At 34.1% G+C, this 15,003-nt stretch overlaps 1 protein-coding gene and 1 long non-coding RNA gene across 3 annotated transcripts; one reads left to right on the forward strand and one right to left on the reverse strand.

The window, feature by feature from the left end:
* The first annotated feature begins 8,979 nt into the window (after positions 1 to 8,979).
* MMP (matrix metalloproteinase) lies at positions 8,980 to 10,518 on the forward strand. Its single transcript, XM_012992077.2, has one exon. It carries the CDS (start codon positions 9,191 to 9,193, stop codon positions 10,313 to 10,315), a length of 1,125 nt encoding a protein of 374 aa, XP_012847531.2. The 5' UTR covers positions 8,980 to 9,190; the 3' UTR covers positions 10,316 to 10,518.
* A 1,206-nt stretch (positions 10,519 to 11,724) lies between these two features.
* LOC148766638 (uncharacterized) lies at positions 11,725 to 14,003 on the reverse strand. 2 transcript variants are annotated; one of them, XR_016034850.1, is made up of 6 exons: positions 13,881 to 14,003; positions 12,794 to 12,897; positions 12,584 to 12,701; positions 12,453 to 12,492; positions 12,085 to 12,195; positions 11,725 to 11,985 (listed from the first exon to the last, which is right to left on the reverse strand). It is a non-coding gene; the product is annotated as an uncharacterized LOC148766638 (long non-coding RNA). The 2 variants fall into 2 exon arrangements; XR_016034849.1 differs by lacking the exons at positions 12,794 to 12,897; positions 13,881 to 14,003 and having other exon boundaries at positions 12,584 to 12,771.
* Positions 14,004 to 15,003: the final 1,000 nt, after the last annotated feature.

Here is a 15,003-nt window from a genome sequence, read left to right on the forward strand (position 1 = left end):
CTATAAGTTATTTTACATCAAGACTAGTAATATATTGGGTAAATTACGATCCACCCCTTAGGTAAAGTCAAATTACGAAAAGATCTTTCATGTCTGGATAATTTCAATCATCTCTATCAACTATGAATCTTATTACAAGTTCATCCTCGCAGTGTTAATTAAGTTGATTTTTTTATATTATGTGGAATATTCTATATTTTGTACTCATTGCACTTTTGCAAAATGAGTGCAAACTAGAGAACATGTCACGTAATCTCAAAGATTCTGTTGTGACACCATAAGAGTGACAATGTAAGAAAATTCATAGTTGAGGGATGGTTGTAATTACCAAACATAAGGGGGGTTTCATAATTTGACCTTACCTCAGGGGTGTGGGCGTAATTTACCCTAATATATTTGACTAAAAAAATCGTATTTAACAAATTAAATACAAAATTCAATCTAAGGAACCGACATCATATTAAATGAATAATTTGTTTGTTAATCCAAATTAATTTCTATAACATGTAGGGCTGTTTTGGTTTCTTGGAAGAGTTTTGGTGGGATTGGACTATTTTGGTCGGATTACACTGTTTGGAAAAGGTAAATTGGTACGTAGCTCAGGTTTGGTATCTTTGATTTGAACATTTGGATTGTGGCATCCCTTATCAATCTTGTATTAGTTTTGTTTGATTGATTCCGGATTTTGTGTGAAATTATAAAATTGCCCCCTTGGGGCCATTTAAAATAGTCTGAAATTTCTTTATTTTTTAAGGGGAGCACTTCTTAAAAAAAAAAACCATACGTATTGATTTTTCCCCAAATAAAAAAAAACTTACCCTAACTCGTTCATCTTTTCTCGATCGTGTGGCATACGATTTGCTCATCTCAAAATCACATCGATTGTTTGTTCTAATAGTTCGTATTGACCGTATTGTTCACCATCTCGCCATGAGTAGCAGCAATTCTTCGGGTGCGAGGGCACGTGGAAGCGGTTCTACAGGTTGTGGTCGTAATTTTGATGAAGCAGTGCCGCTATTTTGCTACTGTTGGTTGAAGTTATCAGTAAAGACGTCGTCGACGAGTGCCAATCCAGGTTGTCGGTTTGTTTCATGTCCGGAACGAAGGAGGGTAATTTAGTTGGTCAATTTTCCATATTCATTGTTAATTAATTATTTATATCAGTTATTCATTTAAAAGTAAAAGTCAAGTTTTAATTGCTCAATTTTTTTTTTATAAAATTATAATATCCTACAGGATTTAAAATGCAAGTTCTTCAGATGGGTTAACGACGAATTTTGTGATATTTACGCATTGAAGGAAAGAATTGAAGGGTTGAAATTGCAGCTGGATCTTGAATCCAGCAAAATGAAAATCTACAGAACGGTTGCTATATGTTCTTCACTTGCTCTAATCTTACCTTTCCTCATGTTGGTGGTGTTGTATACATTATTGTAGTATAATTAATTGTTGTGTAGTTGTAATGGTCTTCTTGTTTTTTTGTTATGATCTACTACACGTTTATCTACGGTATAGTAAAACAACAAAAAGTTGTATTTGCTTATTGTTTGTTTTTATTATTGAAAATAAATAAATTATTATCTATTTTTATGATTATTCTTTTAATTTGGCAAATTTCAAATGAATATTATTATCTAGAGGACAACTGTATAGAGGTACAATATTTTATAAAGAATAAAAAAGTACTCTGAATCGGGTAACCCGAAATCTCGGATTGCTACCCACGACAAAATAGTCGGATACCAGAAAAGGTCGGGTCCAACACCGATTGAACCCGTACCCGTTACCAATTGCTTCATCGAAAAATAGTGGGACTAAATATAATCATATATTTCACCATTGGAAAAATTCAGTAGATATAAAATAAAATAATGTCAAATTGATCACCAAAAAAACTCTGGCAAAAAAAATAAGGGAAGAGGTTTTAAAAATTGCAAAATAGTACAAAAGATTATGAAAAAATATTAAGCAACAGCTAATAGGGGTCTAATCAATCTTAAACAACAATTAACAAAATTATATTTTCACAATAATCTGACTCTTTTTTTTTCAATTCCGATTTACTTCTTCTGGAAGATCTTGCTCTTGTTGTATTTGAGTTTGAGCCAGTTGACGCCGGCGGAGGCGCCGTCTTTGACCGTCTTCGCGGCGACCTTGGTTTTCTCGAACCCCGCAGAAGCCACAACCTTCGTTTTGTCGACGCCGGCGGCAGCCACCTCCTTAGTCCGACCGAACTTCTCGCTGACCGTCGATGACAGATTCGATCCCGATCCGCCGGATTTTTTAGGATAATCGGCGCCGGCGCTTCCTCCCCATGGATTGTCGTTGGACGCCATTGGTAGTTTCTTCCGATTAGGTTTTTGAGTTTTTGACTTTTTTGTTTTATTATTGGGAATTTGGGATATAAATAAAAAAACTTTGTATTTATAGGGAGAGTTTAGAGTGGTTGGGGGAATCAAGTAGTAATTAATATTTAATTATTATTTATTGTCCGTGCCCACCTCAACTACGTGATGTGTGTGTGTGTGTATCTGGATTTGAAAACTACGTGCCTTCTCCGTGTATTAGGCGTATATGGTTTTATTATAACTTTTGGAATTAATAATTCTTCGAGTTTATTGCAAATATGACCCCTGTATTATCTCTAATTGTCAAATAACCCCTGTAAAAAAAATTCACCGACAACCCTGTATTAACAAAGTCAGGGCATTGAGACCCCTAGAAACAAATCGTGTCACTCACTCGCGGGTTGTGAGATTTTTTTATGGTATTTTTACAGTGAAATGTCATAAATACCCCTTTATATCAATTGGGTGTACATTTGTTCTAGATTCATTTTTTCGTTTTATTTAATATATATCAATTTGCTTATAAGAAACATGTATATTACAATGAATTGGAATAGTTGAAAGTAAAAATATAGCTATTACACCTCTTGTTGGCCTAATAGATTTTACATCAATTGGAGCTATTACACCTCTTGATGAAAAGTTTACATGTAAAAATATAGCTATTACACCTCTTGATGAAAAGTTTATATGGGTTGGTTTGACCAAATTCAAATGGCCAATTTTTTATTGAATCGATGTCATAATTACTGATCAGGAGGCCCATTATTGCTTCCAACTTTAGTAAATCTATAAATTAAATTAATAGAGTCGGATGTAAGGAAATTCTATTAATTTAGCGAATTAAATTATCGAGTTAATAATTTAACATTGACCGAAAGAAACTATTATTTAAGCGATGTTATTAATTTATCGATTATTAATTTATTGATGTTCTACTGTATATTGTCGAGTTTTTACAAAATAAAAATAAAAATAAAATTTCAATAAAATTTTAAAGTGTAAATTTATTATTTTTACTTTATTTTATATTGTAAATTAACACATTTTTCGATATGGGTATCAATAATTTTAGGGTCCATTTGATATACACTTATATGGAAAATATATAGGGATAAGTCCACCCCTAAAATCTTCCTTTGAGATACCCCTGGAGAGGAAAAAGTACTATTGTGCCCTTAAATGCAATTTTCGCCCAACTGCACTCAGTAATTTCGCCAACTGCATTCACCACTATAAGCTAACTGCATTTACTATTTTTGGACCCTGCATTTATCATTTTTACAGTTTTTTTAATAAAAAATATAAATGTTTATTTTAATTATTACTTTTTATATATATATCTTTTTTTTTTTAATTTTTAATTTTTTTATTTTTTAATTTTTAATTTTTAATTTTTAATATTTTAATATTTTAATTTTGTTTTTTTAGTTTTTTAATTTTTAATTTTTTTAATTTTTCAATTTTTTAATTTATATATTTTTTTATTAATTCAAAATTTAATAAATTTACTGTATTGAAAGTATACTACACATGACTATAGTAGACACGTTATATAGTCATGTATAGTTTTATGTAGTCATAAACTGTCTTTTTGCCCCAAAATTCATCTACAACAATAATAAAATTCATAATTTGAAACTTGATATTATACATCAACTAACCAACAAATGAAAAAACACAATGATATTCATATATTCTTCAAACATAAACAAATATTACTGTACATTAAAAAACATTAGGCATACATATAACTATATGTGACTATAATTATCTACAATTATCTATACTTATATATGTATAGTGACATGAAGTCTGGAGTACTGTAGCATGAATGTAACTTCACATGACACTTCTCTGCAAGTTATACAAATAGCAAAACCTGTGAGAAAAAAATACGAGTTAAAGAAAACGAAGAACAAAAATGAAACAAGCGAATTACATTACATGATTTTTTTTTAAATACAAAAACAATGAAAAGCATTTCTTTTGACACATTTACTTTAGTGAACTATAACCCCATATGGTCAACTATAGTCACATGTAGTTATGTTCCTTCTTGTTACTACATGTGACTATATACGACTACATGTGACTATATAGTCAACTATAGTCACATGTAGTTATGTTCATTCTTGTTACTACATGTGACTATATATGACTAGGTAATTTTCATCTTATAAATGCAGAAAATATATACAAAAAAAAAAAAAAAAAAAAACCCCACCACTGTTCTACTCCGCCACCCAACTCAAGGAAAACAATTCATCAAACAATTCATTTTTTCACATAGTTCGAACTTAATACAACTGCCCAACATCAATCCATGAAACAATAAAAAAATACAACAAATTACCTCATACAGATTAGAGACTCGTGCGATGGAATATAACGGAATATAGATTATGTTCATCGATTGCGGCCGAAATACAGATTCTATTCCCCGGCAATACAAATCGTTGTCGAAATACGGATCCCGTGCAGCGGCAACAAATTTGTGTGTGTGTATATATATATATATATATATATATATATATATATATATATATATATATATATATATATATATATATATATATATATATATATATATATATATATATATATATATATATATATATATATATATATATACCGGATCTATATATACAAACGGCGGTGGGGAGCAGCGGCTGCGGCGGCGGAGGGAGCAGCGGCTCCGTTCTCAGCGTCGGGAGCAGCGACAGCGGAGGAAGCAACGTCGGCGGGAGTCGGTGGAGGGAGCAGCGGCTGCGGGCGGCGCAGGTTGGGAGAGGAGCAGAGGTGTTCGTATGAGTGTGGTGGATCGAGAGAGAGTTAGAGAGAGAAGAAGAGAGAGGGGGGAGAGATGTAACGGCTGATGAGTGGGAGAGAAACTAGGGTTTGAAGAATTAAAAGGGTAAAACAGGTATTTCAAGTTGTTCAGGAAGGTCTCACTAATTAAGATTAGAATTTGGATTTTTGATTAGATAAGAAAAATACATAGGACCTATCCCTATATATTTCTAAAACTAGGGGATTATCCCCCATTTCCCCATAATTTTATCGCGAAACAATTAGAAATGAAACAATTATAAATCCATATCAAGAAATTAATACAATTACACAAATATAAAAAATAAATAAATAAATAATAAAAAAATAACAAATAAAGAAAATAAAATGGAGTACATATAATACTGTGGAGTCCATATTTAGTTGTACATACAAGAAGCCCTAAATATAATGATTCAAGTATATGATACAGATGATATATATCATCATCAGTGCTTTTGTGTAGTCTTTTGGTACTTATGTTTGATCCAGTGGATTCCGGCGGTGGCTCCCGCCTTGACCTTCTTGACACCAGTGGATGCCGCCGCCTTGGTCTTGCTGGAAAGCTTTCCGGAATTGGCGGTGGTGGTGGTGGGGTTGCTGTATAGGGGCTGAGGATCCCATTGGTCCGCCCATGAGGTCTCGTATGAGCTGCTTGATGATGTCATAATTATCAACTACTAATCAAGAATGAAGAGAGAGAGAGAGTTAGAGAGAGAGAGAGGGTTTTTGAGAATAGAGAAATGAATCGGGAATTGACGTTTTTATAGTAGGCGATGGGTGGCGCCAATTAGTTCCAGAAGGAAGAAAGCGTGCGCGCGTGTTTCGGTGGCGGTTGTTGACCAATGTGTCTTCGTGGAACTGCGCTATGGATTACAAATTTTAATTAAATATTATAAATTGTTATCAAGTAACCTGTAAATTGTAATGGTATATTTAAATAATTTATACGTTCAAAAAGTTGTACACTGATTATTTTATTGAACTTTTCTTTTTAGTGCAATTGATATTTCATACATACGCGTCACGCAAATAGAAGCAAAATTGGACCAAACTTTTTCATGATTCCGTTGGGGATTTGCTTTTTACCGTTTGAAAAGTGCTATTTACCGTTCAAAGTCTCTCTCTCTTTCTCTCTCTAAAAAAATTCGCTCTCAAGACGATTTCATCACAAATCATACTTATTGGTGTGATATACGAACATAAATGAGTTCATCGGATGAAGATCTGGATAGCGGACACAACGAGGTAAAAATTCCGTCTTTTCGATCGAAAAAAATGGGCTAAACGTTTAAAAGCCCAACTCGGGCGCCCGAAGGTGCAGTGCACGCCCATGTTGGGCGTGCAGTTGGCTCTTGCACGCCCAACATGGGCGTGCACTGCACCTTCGGGCGCCCGAGTTGGGCTTTGAAACGTTTTTTTTTTTTTTTTTTTTTTTTTTTTTTTTTTTTTTTTTTTTTTATCAATTTTTTTACGTTTTTTTCAGGACGATACGTCTACAATTGAAGTTGATCATACCGATTATTTTACAACAACTCAGTTGTTTGACTCGAAGGATGATGTAGTGGTTTGGGCGAGGTTCGTTGCAAGAGGTCTTTTTGTGAAAATGCTAAAAAAAAGTTGTTCTAAAAAAAGGATTTTTCTGACTTGTGACCTATACGGGGAGAAACGAGAATGTCCATCAACTAACCCAAACGCGCGCCCGAGAAGGACTGGTAGCAAAAAAAGAAACTGTGGTTTTCAAATTGTCGGAAAGCTACGGTCGGACGATAGATGGGAGGTCAGAGTAGTATACGGGAAGCATAATCATTTTCCAATATATGGGAGGTCAGAGTAGTCTACCAAAGGCGTTGCGGAGTCGACATGAAGCGTGAAATATTCTAAATAGTGTTTGATTTAGTTTTTTTTTTTTATTGGAATGAATGTATTACTATTGACATTGTATGTTATTATTATTATGTTATGATGTTATAATGAATGTTAGTATGTTATTATTATTATTATATTATGTTCTAATAATAATAATAATAATAATAATAATAATAATAATAATAATAATAATAATAATAATAATAATAATAATAATAATAATAATAATAATAATAATAAGGTTTTGAACAACATATTTTATTAGGGGTCCTTTCCCTTTTTTAGTCCGAATTTTTTCGCCCAATTAGACATCCAACATAAATTATATTAAATTTACTAACTTATTTTAATTCATAAAAAAATATATTTTATTTTAAAACAGAAAAAAAAAAAAAAAAAATTAATCGAACGCCCGGTTTGGGCTTTTCCCGGCCGAACCGACGCCTGGACCGGGCGCCGGTTCGCCCGGGAAAAGCCCAAACCGGGCGTCCAAAAACTATTTACACGCCCAAGTCGGGCGCCCGTCGCCTGAACGGACGCCCACTTTGGGCGTCTGTTCAGGCGGCGGGCGCCTGACTTGGGCGTTCGTCCATTTTTTTCGAAAATTTTAGGGGTTTTAGAGAGATAAACACTTTTTTGTTTTGAACGGTAAATAGCACTTTTTAAACCGTAAAGAGCATTTTCTTTCCGTTGGATTTTTAGTTTTTTGGGATTATATTAATTTTAATAAAGAAAAAAATATTGCAACTAGCTCTTTCTATGAATTATAGAATCTTCCAAAAAAAAAAAAAAACATTTCAAATGTGTGATGGTTCTAGATAGATCTAGACATCTAGTGACATTGTAGAATATTTCAACGGAGAATGGCTGAAATTCTAAGGATTGTGTAGAATATTATTCTCATAGTCAAAAGTTCGATAATTCATTGTTGTTATTTTGATGTTCCCTAATAACACACCAATGAGCAAATTAGTGCATCTTTGTGAATTTTTTTTATTTTTTTTTTATGGAATATACTACTTTCATCATGCAGCAGTGGCCAACGGGATCTCACGTTCACCATGCACCACCTTATTCCATATCACTATCTACGCGCAAGGAAAAACTTATCTATAGACATGTTAATTTGAGAATCTTCGAACCAATTCCAAAACGAAGAAATCTCGGCATTTAGTACAATATCGAACGGGGAGGATCTCCAAAGGTTGACCATTACATCACATGACTGGAGAGCTTGTAAAGCGGTTTCAACGGCCGTGTTGCATCGCCAACAGAAAGGAGAGGGGATCACTTGTCTGCGATAGAGTTCCACATTGATCGGTATACTCCCCCCGAGTAGTCGTATAACAAGGTGCGAACTGTCGTATCTCTATTTGCTTACTTCGAAGTCAATTCTCCGAGGTGATTTAAGATCGGCGAATTAAGTAGCCCATATCACCCTATTTTTTTCTTCCAATCTTAGGCACATTTATTTTCCTAAAAAGAATTGATTGTTCTAGAATCTAGATTAGTAATTGCACCATACTTCAAGCTCCTTAAATTCACATATGATGTGACGTCACTGCACTGCTCACCGACACATCATATTAACGACAGATGAATTGACTTTTTCTTCTTTTTTTTTTTTTTTTTCCCTTATGGTTTGGTATTTCATTTTTTTTTTTTGAGTAAATTCAAGTCCATTACAAGGGGAAGTAGGGGAGGGGGGACTCGAACCCTAGACCGTTACCCTATTGGTAAAGGCTAGTACCAACTCTGCTAATGGAGGGTTGGTGTTTGGTATTTCCTTATGGTTTGGTATTTCATTTCATTAACTCTGTTTGTCGCAATAATTATTTGTCCATCACAAGTAAAACAACATAAACATTAATTAATGTATTAACTTCACGAGATTCTGCAATAATTAAACTACAGATCATAATAAGAAATATTCATTTTGAACTTGCTCCGAAATTCAGCATATATAAATGGCTGTCAGATCTATCTATACATATATTAATCATACTATACAGTATACATTATGAAGTGATTAAGTCGTGACTTATGACCAAATAATTCATCGTTAATAATACTAATTAAAACCCAGTCTCTCTCTCTCTCTCTCCTCTTCTCTCTCTCTCTCTCTAAAACAGACGCACAAAATGAAACTTGCATTCTCTACAGTAGCTCCAGTGAAGTTAGTGTTATTTCTCCTAATTTCCATTAATTTCAATAATAGTCCAGCTTCTGCTAATTTCTTCCCAAACATTACATCAATCCCACTTTCATTGATCCCAAACACTACAATTTGGGATTCTTTCCACAATCTCACCGGCTGCCATAAAGGCCTCAAATCTCAAGGATTGCCCAAACTCAAGAAATACTTCCAGTTTTTCGGCTACCTCAACAACTCTTACACCAATTTCTCCGACGATTTCGACGAATACCTCGAATCCGCCGTCAAAAACTACCAGCTCAACTTCAACCTCAACGTCACCGGCCAACTCGACGCGCCGACGCTGAACCACATCGTGTTGCCGCGATGCGGCAACGCCGACATTGTCAACGGCACCTCCACTATGCGTTCGGGCAAATCGCCGAACACCTACAGTGCAAACTCCACGATCCACACCGTCGCGCACTACTCCTTCTTCCCCGACCGGCCGCGGTGGCCGCCGGGCACGACTCAGCTGACCTACGCATTCCTGCCGGAGAACCAGCTCTCCGACGCCGTGAAGGGCGTGTTCTCGCGCGCGTTCGAGCGGTGGTCGGAGGTGACGGCGTTTACGTTCGTCGAGACGGCGTCGTTCTACGATGCGGATCTGAAGATCGCGTTCTTCGGCGGCGACCACGGCGACGGCGAGCCGTTCGACGGCGTGATGGGGACGCTGGCGCACGCGTTTGCGCCGCCGGCTGGGAGGTTCCACCTGGACGGCGACGAGAACTGGGTGATCGACGGCGACTTTCTCGGTGCGGCGGCGTCGGTGGCGGCGGTGGATCTGGAGTCGGTTGCGGTTCATGAAATCGGGCATTTACTCGGGTTGGGTCATAGTTCGGTTGAGGAGGCGATTATGTACCCGACTATTTCTTCAAGTACCCGGAAAGTTGAGCTGGCGAATGATGATATTATGGGTATCCAAGAACTTTACGGGTCGAACCAGAATTATAACGGGTCGGGTCAGACTTTGACTCCGATTGGTGAGAGGGATACGAGTGGGGCTCCTCGATTGGACAACTTGTGGGGATCCGGAATCGTGTTGGTTCTCGGATTATTTTTTTTTGGGTAAATTACAAAAACCCCCCTGAGGTATGGTTAAATTACAAAAACCCCTCTCTTGTTTGGATAATTACATATACCCCCTCAACTATGATTTTTTCTTACACCTCCACCCTTATTGTGCCAAATTCAATATAATCATCTAGATTTCGTGTAATGTGCTCTAGTCTGTATTCATTTTGTGTAAAAATACAGTTTCCGATGCACTACAAACTGATTATACACAAGCTAAAAATCACATATTATGATCATCTTACTTCATAATGTATAGTTTGAATGGTATAAAACGGGTACAAAAGTGATAATATTTAATATAATCTCGAAGATTCCACTAAATTTGAAGAGCTGAGGGGTGGTTGTAATTATCCAAACAAGAGGGGTGTTTTTGTAATTTGACCATACCTCAGGGGGGTGTTTGTAATTTACCCTTATTTTTTTAAATTTCTTTTATGTATTTTTTTATATTATTAATTCTTGAATTGTGCAGATATTAGAGGTGGAAATTTGGGGTTTGTCTTTATATTTTATTATTCGTACACGATTTGGAATAAATTTGTCCCAATTGATATTATAAATATTATTTTTGAGTTTTTTTTTATTATGAATTTTTAAAATTATTTTGGATCTAAAACTAGATTAGATCTTGCAATCTGATATAATTTTTCAAATTATGATTCAAAAAGATTTAGAAAAAAATGAAATTAAAATTCGAAATGAAAAAGCATTAGGCCCATACAATTTGTGGGTTGCTTGGGGTTATACAAGTGGAGCTTGGATTGGGCCTAAAATGAATTGACTCGGTTCTTTTGGGGCTCAATAATGGTTTGTAACTTATGGTGTCACCCTTGTTGTAATACATTCATTTTTGTATCATAGGTTATATAGCTATCAATTAACTCTTTGTCAGATGCTACATTCGGTAAAATGCGCTCAACGATTTTTTAATCATCCTAACGAGTCACGCCGGCACACAACGTTTCCTCGGGAGGTAATTAATACATTTAAAGAAAACAATGGTGCTTTTGTCTTTCAATGTAGTATCTACACCAAAAAGGCCATTTTCTAACGAATATATCCGTTAGAAATAATTTTTCTAACGGCGAAAAACCGTGAGAAATACTGCGTTAGAAATTGAAGGTTCTAATTTTCTAACACATATAACCGTTAGCAAAATTAAAAAAGTCCGTTAGAAAAATAAATATTCTAACGCTTATATCCGTTAGAAATATTGTTCCAACGGTTCTTCCTGTAACACTAATAATTAAATTTCTAACTGACAATGCCGTTAGAAAAATTAAAAGATTATGAAAATAATTATTTTTATGATTTTTTAATTTTCACCTGATTTAAAATTTATAAATACTAATAATATAAATCATAAATAAAATAATACCCACAGAGAATAAACTCAAATTATTTTATTAGAACAAAAATTTAGTACAAAATATATTTCTCCATCATTTACACACAAAAATCAAACCAAAGTACAAAAAAGTATCCATTACTATCAACTATTACAATATTGTTTTCACTGCATCCTATCTTTCATATACATTAACATAAGTATCTAAAAGATCCATGTACCCAAACCTTTTATAATGCCAAGAATGCTCTTGCATGCATGAGTAATAAGTTTATTATCATCTTCAGATAGTGTCTTCATATAAATATTCATCACATCTGCCGACATAAAAATACGTAGTATCCATCAGTCTTTAGTAGAATTGAAATATAAAACACATATCCAAAAGATTAATTAAGGTGGTAACTATGACTCACATCAACGATTCTGAAAGATCTGCTTGTATACTTCTCTTCTCTGAAACTCGGAGTTATTTCGTTCCACATCAGAAAAAATTATGTTGTCTTCTTGTCCTTATTAGATCGAATCTACAAAGGCCAGTGAATTTCAATTGACAGGTATATAATTTAAAATAAGAGATAATTGTGAAAACTATAATGATCGAAACATTTGCAGATATTCGGGGCAAAAGAAACATAAACAACCAAACCGGAGAGCTTATATGGAGACAAGTAAATTAAAAATGTATTATGAATAAAGAAGGCGACCCCTATTGCTAAAGGACAAGAAACAAACTTTAGTATGTATCCAGCTTTAGTATGTATCCAGCTTTACATGCACTTACATGCTCTTTCTTGCTTTCCAGCTCATGACAATATCGAGAACTGCTGCATAACAATTTTGAACAATTAAAATACATAAAATATTTGAGAATCAAACAGAATGTAAGAAGATAAACATATTTTATCTTGTTACCTTGTACGAATTTTAGTGCGGCTACTATGATGAAAATGCTTGATAGTTCATGGAATACATTTCCATCAATTGTACCTCTTAAATCACCAGATCAATTCCAAGCAACTATGATCGTTGCCTTCAGAATAAAATAAATTGAAACCGAGATGATATGCTACGTTAGAGAATAAGATAATTAAAATATAAGGACGAATAACAATTGATGTTTACCTAAAGGTACAATATAAAAAAGCTCCGCATTCTGTCATTTCTTATAAATATATGCCAATATGAACGTGTCTCAACAAAATTGAATTTTCCAATCCATCGACCTCCTTTAACAGATTCACTAAAAAACATTGTATAGTTATCAAAGTATCTGCTATATCTCAAATTAACTCAGAAGAAAGATGGAAAATTTCTTAACAAATAGTAGACAGTTTAATACAATCACATGAGCATTGAAATAAGAACATATCCAATAAAAAACAAGATCTACTAAGTTTGAGAGACAAAAGGGTATAAAATCCCTGAAGAAGCTAAGTTTCATTTATGCAGATCACAAGCATGTAACCAGTGCTTGTGTGTGTATCTATATGTGTGCGTGTTTTATGTATGCAGACTAGTAAAACTAGGGCAGTAAACCAAGCAAAGAAACTAAGGCAGTGTTCCTCACTCTCTCAATCCAAAATCAAATGACACTAATATAGTAATATGCACCTGCACTTAAAGTTAGGAGTCCATATGCCCTTTCAAACTATTACCATGCCCTTTAAAACTATTACCATGCTCTTCATCTCTCATTTTCAAGTCAAGAGTCCCTCTGCCCTTTCAAACTATTACCATGCGAAACCATTAAACTAGAAATGCTTAACAGTAAAACACTTCCATCCTATATTAATAAGCGGGCAATCTAAACGCAATGTAAAATCCCTAATTCAAGAATTAATTATCTTTCTATTCCAAAATTCATAAAACACACATAATGGTATCCATAAAAAAATCAGAATCCAAAAAGAGTATACTTTAGAAGGTTAGCAATCAACCTTTTATCATATTAGTGAATATCATATCATTCTCACAGCCAAGATAAAGTAACAAAAAAAAATTGGGCACAATTAAAATCAATTCTCGAAGAAAATACAAATTAAAATCGGATATTTCTTGCGTCGCTCAAATTGCTTCTATCGTTGCCACACCAACATCCGCAATGGAATTCGAGAGGGATTAAGTGTCGTGGTTGACGGTTCGCGAGAAAATGAAAACCCTAGATTATAAATCCTAAATGATGTACAAATCAAGGTGTGGGGGAACATACCTCTTCGGTGGTTGTGGTGTTGCCATTACTGATTTGTGGCGCCTTTCTCCTTTTCTCGCCGTTTCTCCATTTTCAATCTAACTCTAAACTACTTTCTCTATCGTGCACACACTCTACTGTTGAAAATTCACTCTATTATCATTTTTTTTATTTAATATTTAATGGAAGAGCAGAGGAATGCTCTTTTCATTCTTAATTAAATTGACCCATTAATAATTTTAATATATATATATATAAAATATACTTAGAATATAAGTCCGGTTAAAGTTGTAGCTAACACTTAAATACCGATACAAATACATTTTCAATTAAAAATATATATTTATTATTAATAGTAACATATAAAATGAAATTCTAACGGGCAATTATCGTTAGAAATTTCCAACGCTCTATATCCATTACAAACAATAAATTTATGCTGTTAGAAAATCTTCTTTTTGGTGTAGTGGTAGCTATAGCTTTATCCTTCATGTTTCGGAATTTAAGTTCTTTTATTAAATAAAAACAACACATCCCCCAAATACAAGCACGCTGATATAAAATTATTACGAGTTCTTCTCAATATGTTTTATATCAAGTTCGTCGCATATTGTGTAATTTTTATATATGCAAACATGGTTGCCGGTTCCACGCCAAAAAAAATAAAAACAAATTTCATAATGAGGCAAACAAAATGTTTCTAAAAGATACGGAAATAAATAGTAAGAAGTCGTTATAGTACAAATTGATAGGTACATACAAACACTAGATACACAGACGATGTCACATTCATTCAAAGTAAATTTGTCCAACACACATTTTTCAAAAAACAAGCAAATGGAGATAAAATGAACTCCAACTTGCATACATTTTTTTCTTGGACTATAGTACGGAAACTAATTATTAGAACCCTAAATTCACGTCTTCAACGATTTGATGGCTTATGAGATTCTACACCTTGTGAAATAGACCATGTGATTTCAAACCGTATATAAAGAACTATTCACTAAGTACACGTACATATAATTGTGTGCGTTATTATGTGCAGATCGACAGTTTAAAACCATATGTTGTAATTCAACCGGTGTAAATTCTACAAAACCGCGTTTGATAACGACAATTAAGTCAAATCGGTCAATTTAGG

This window comes from Erythranthe guttata, chromosome 12 (assembly GCF_056151865.1).
Source record: "Erythranthe guttata isolate IM_541 chromosome 12, IM_541, whole genome shotgun sequence".
Taxonomy (NCBI): domain Eukaryota; kingdom Viridiplantae; phylum Streptophyta; class Magnoliopsida; order Lamiales; family Phrymaceae; genus Erythranthe; species Erythranthe guttata.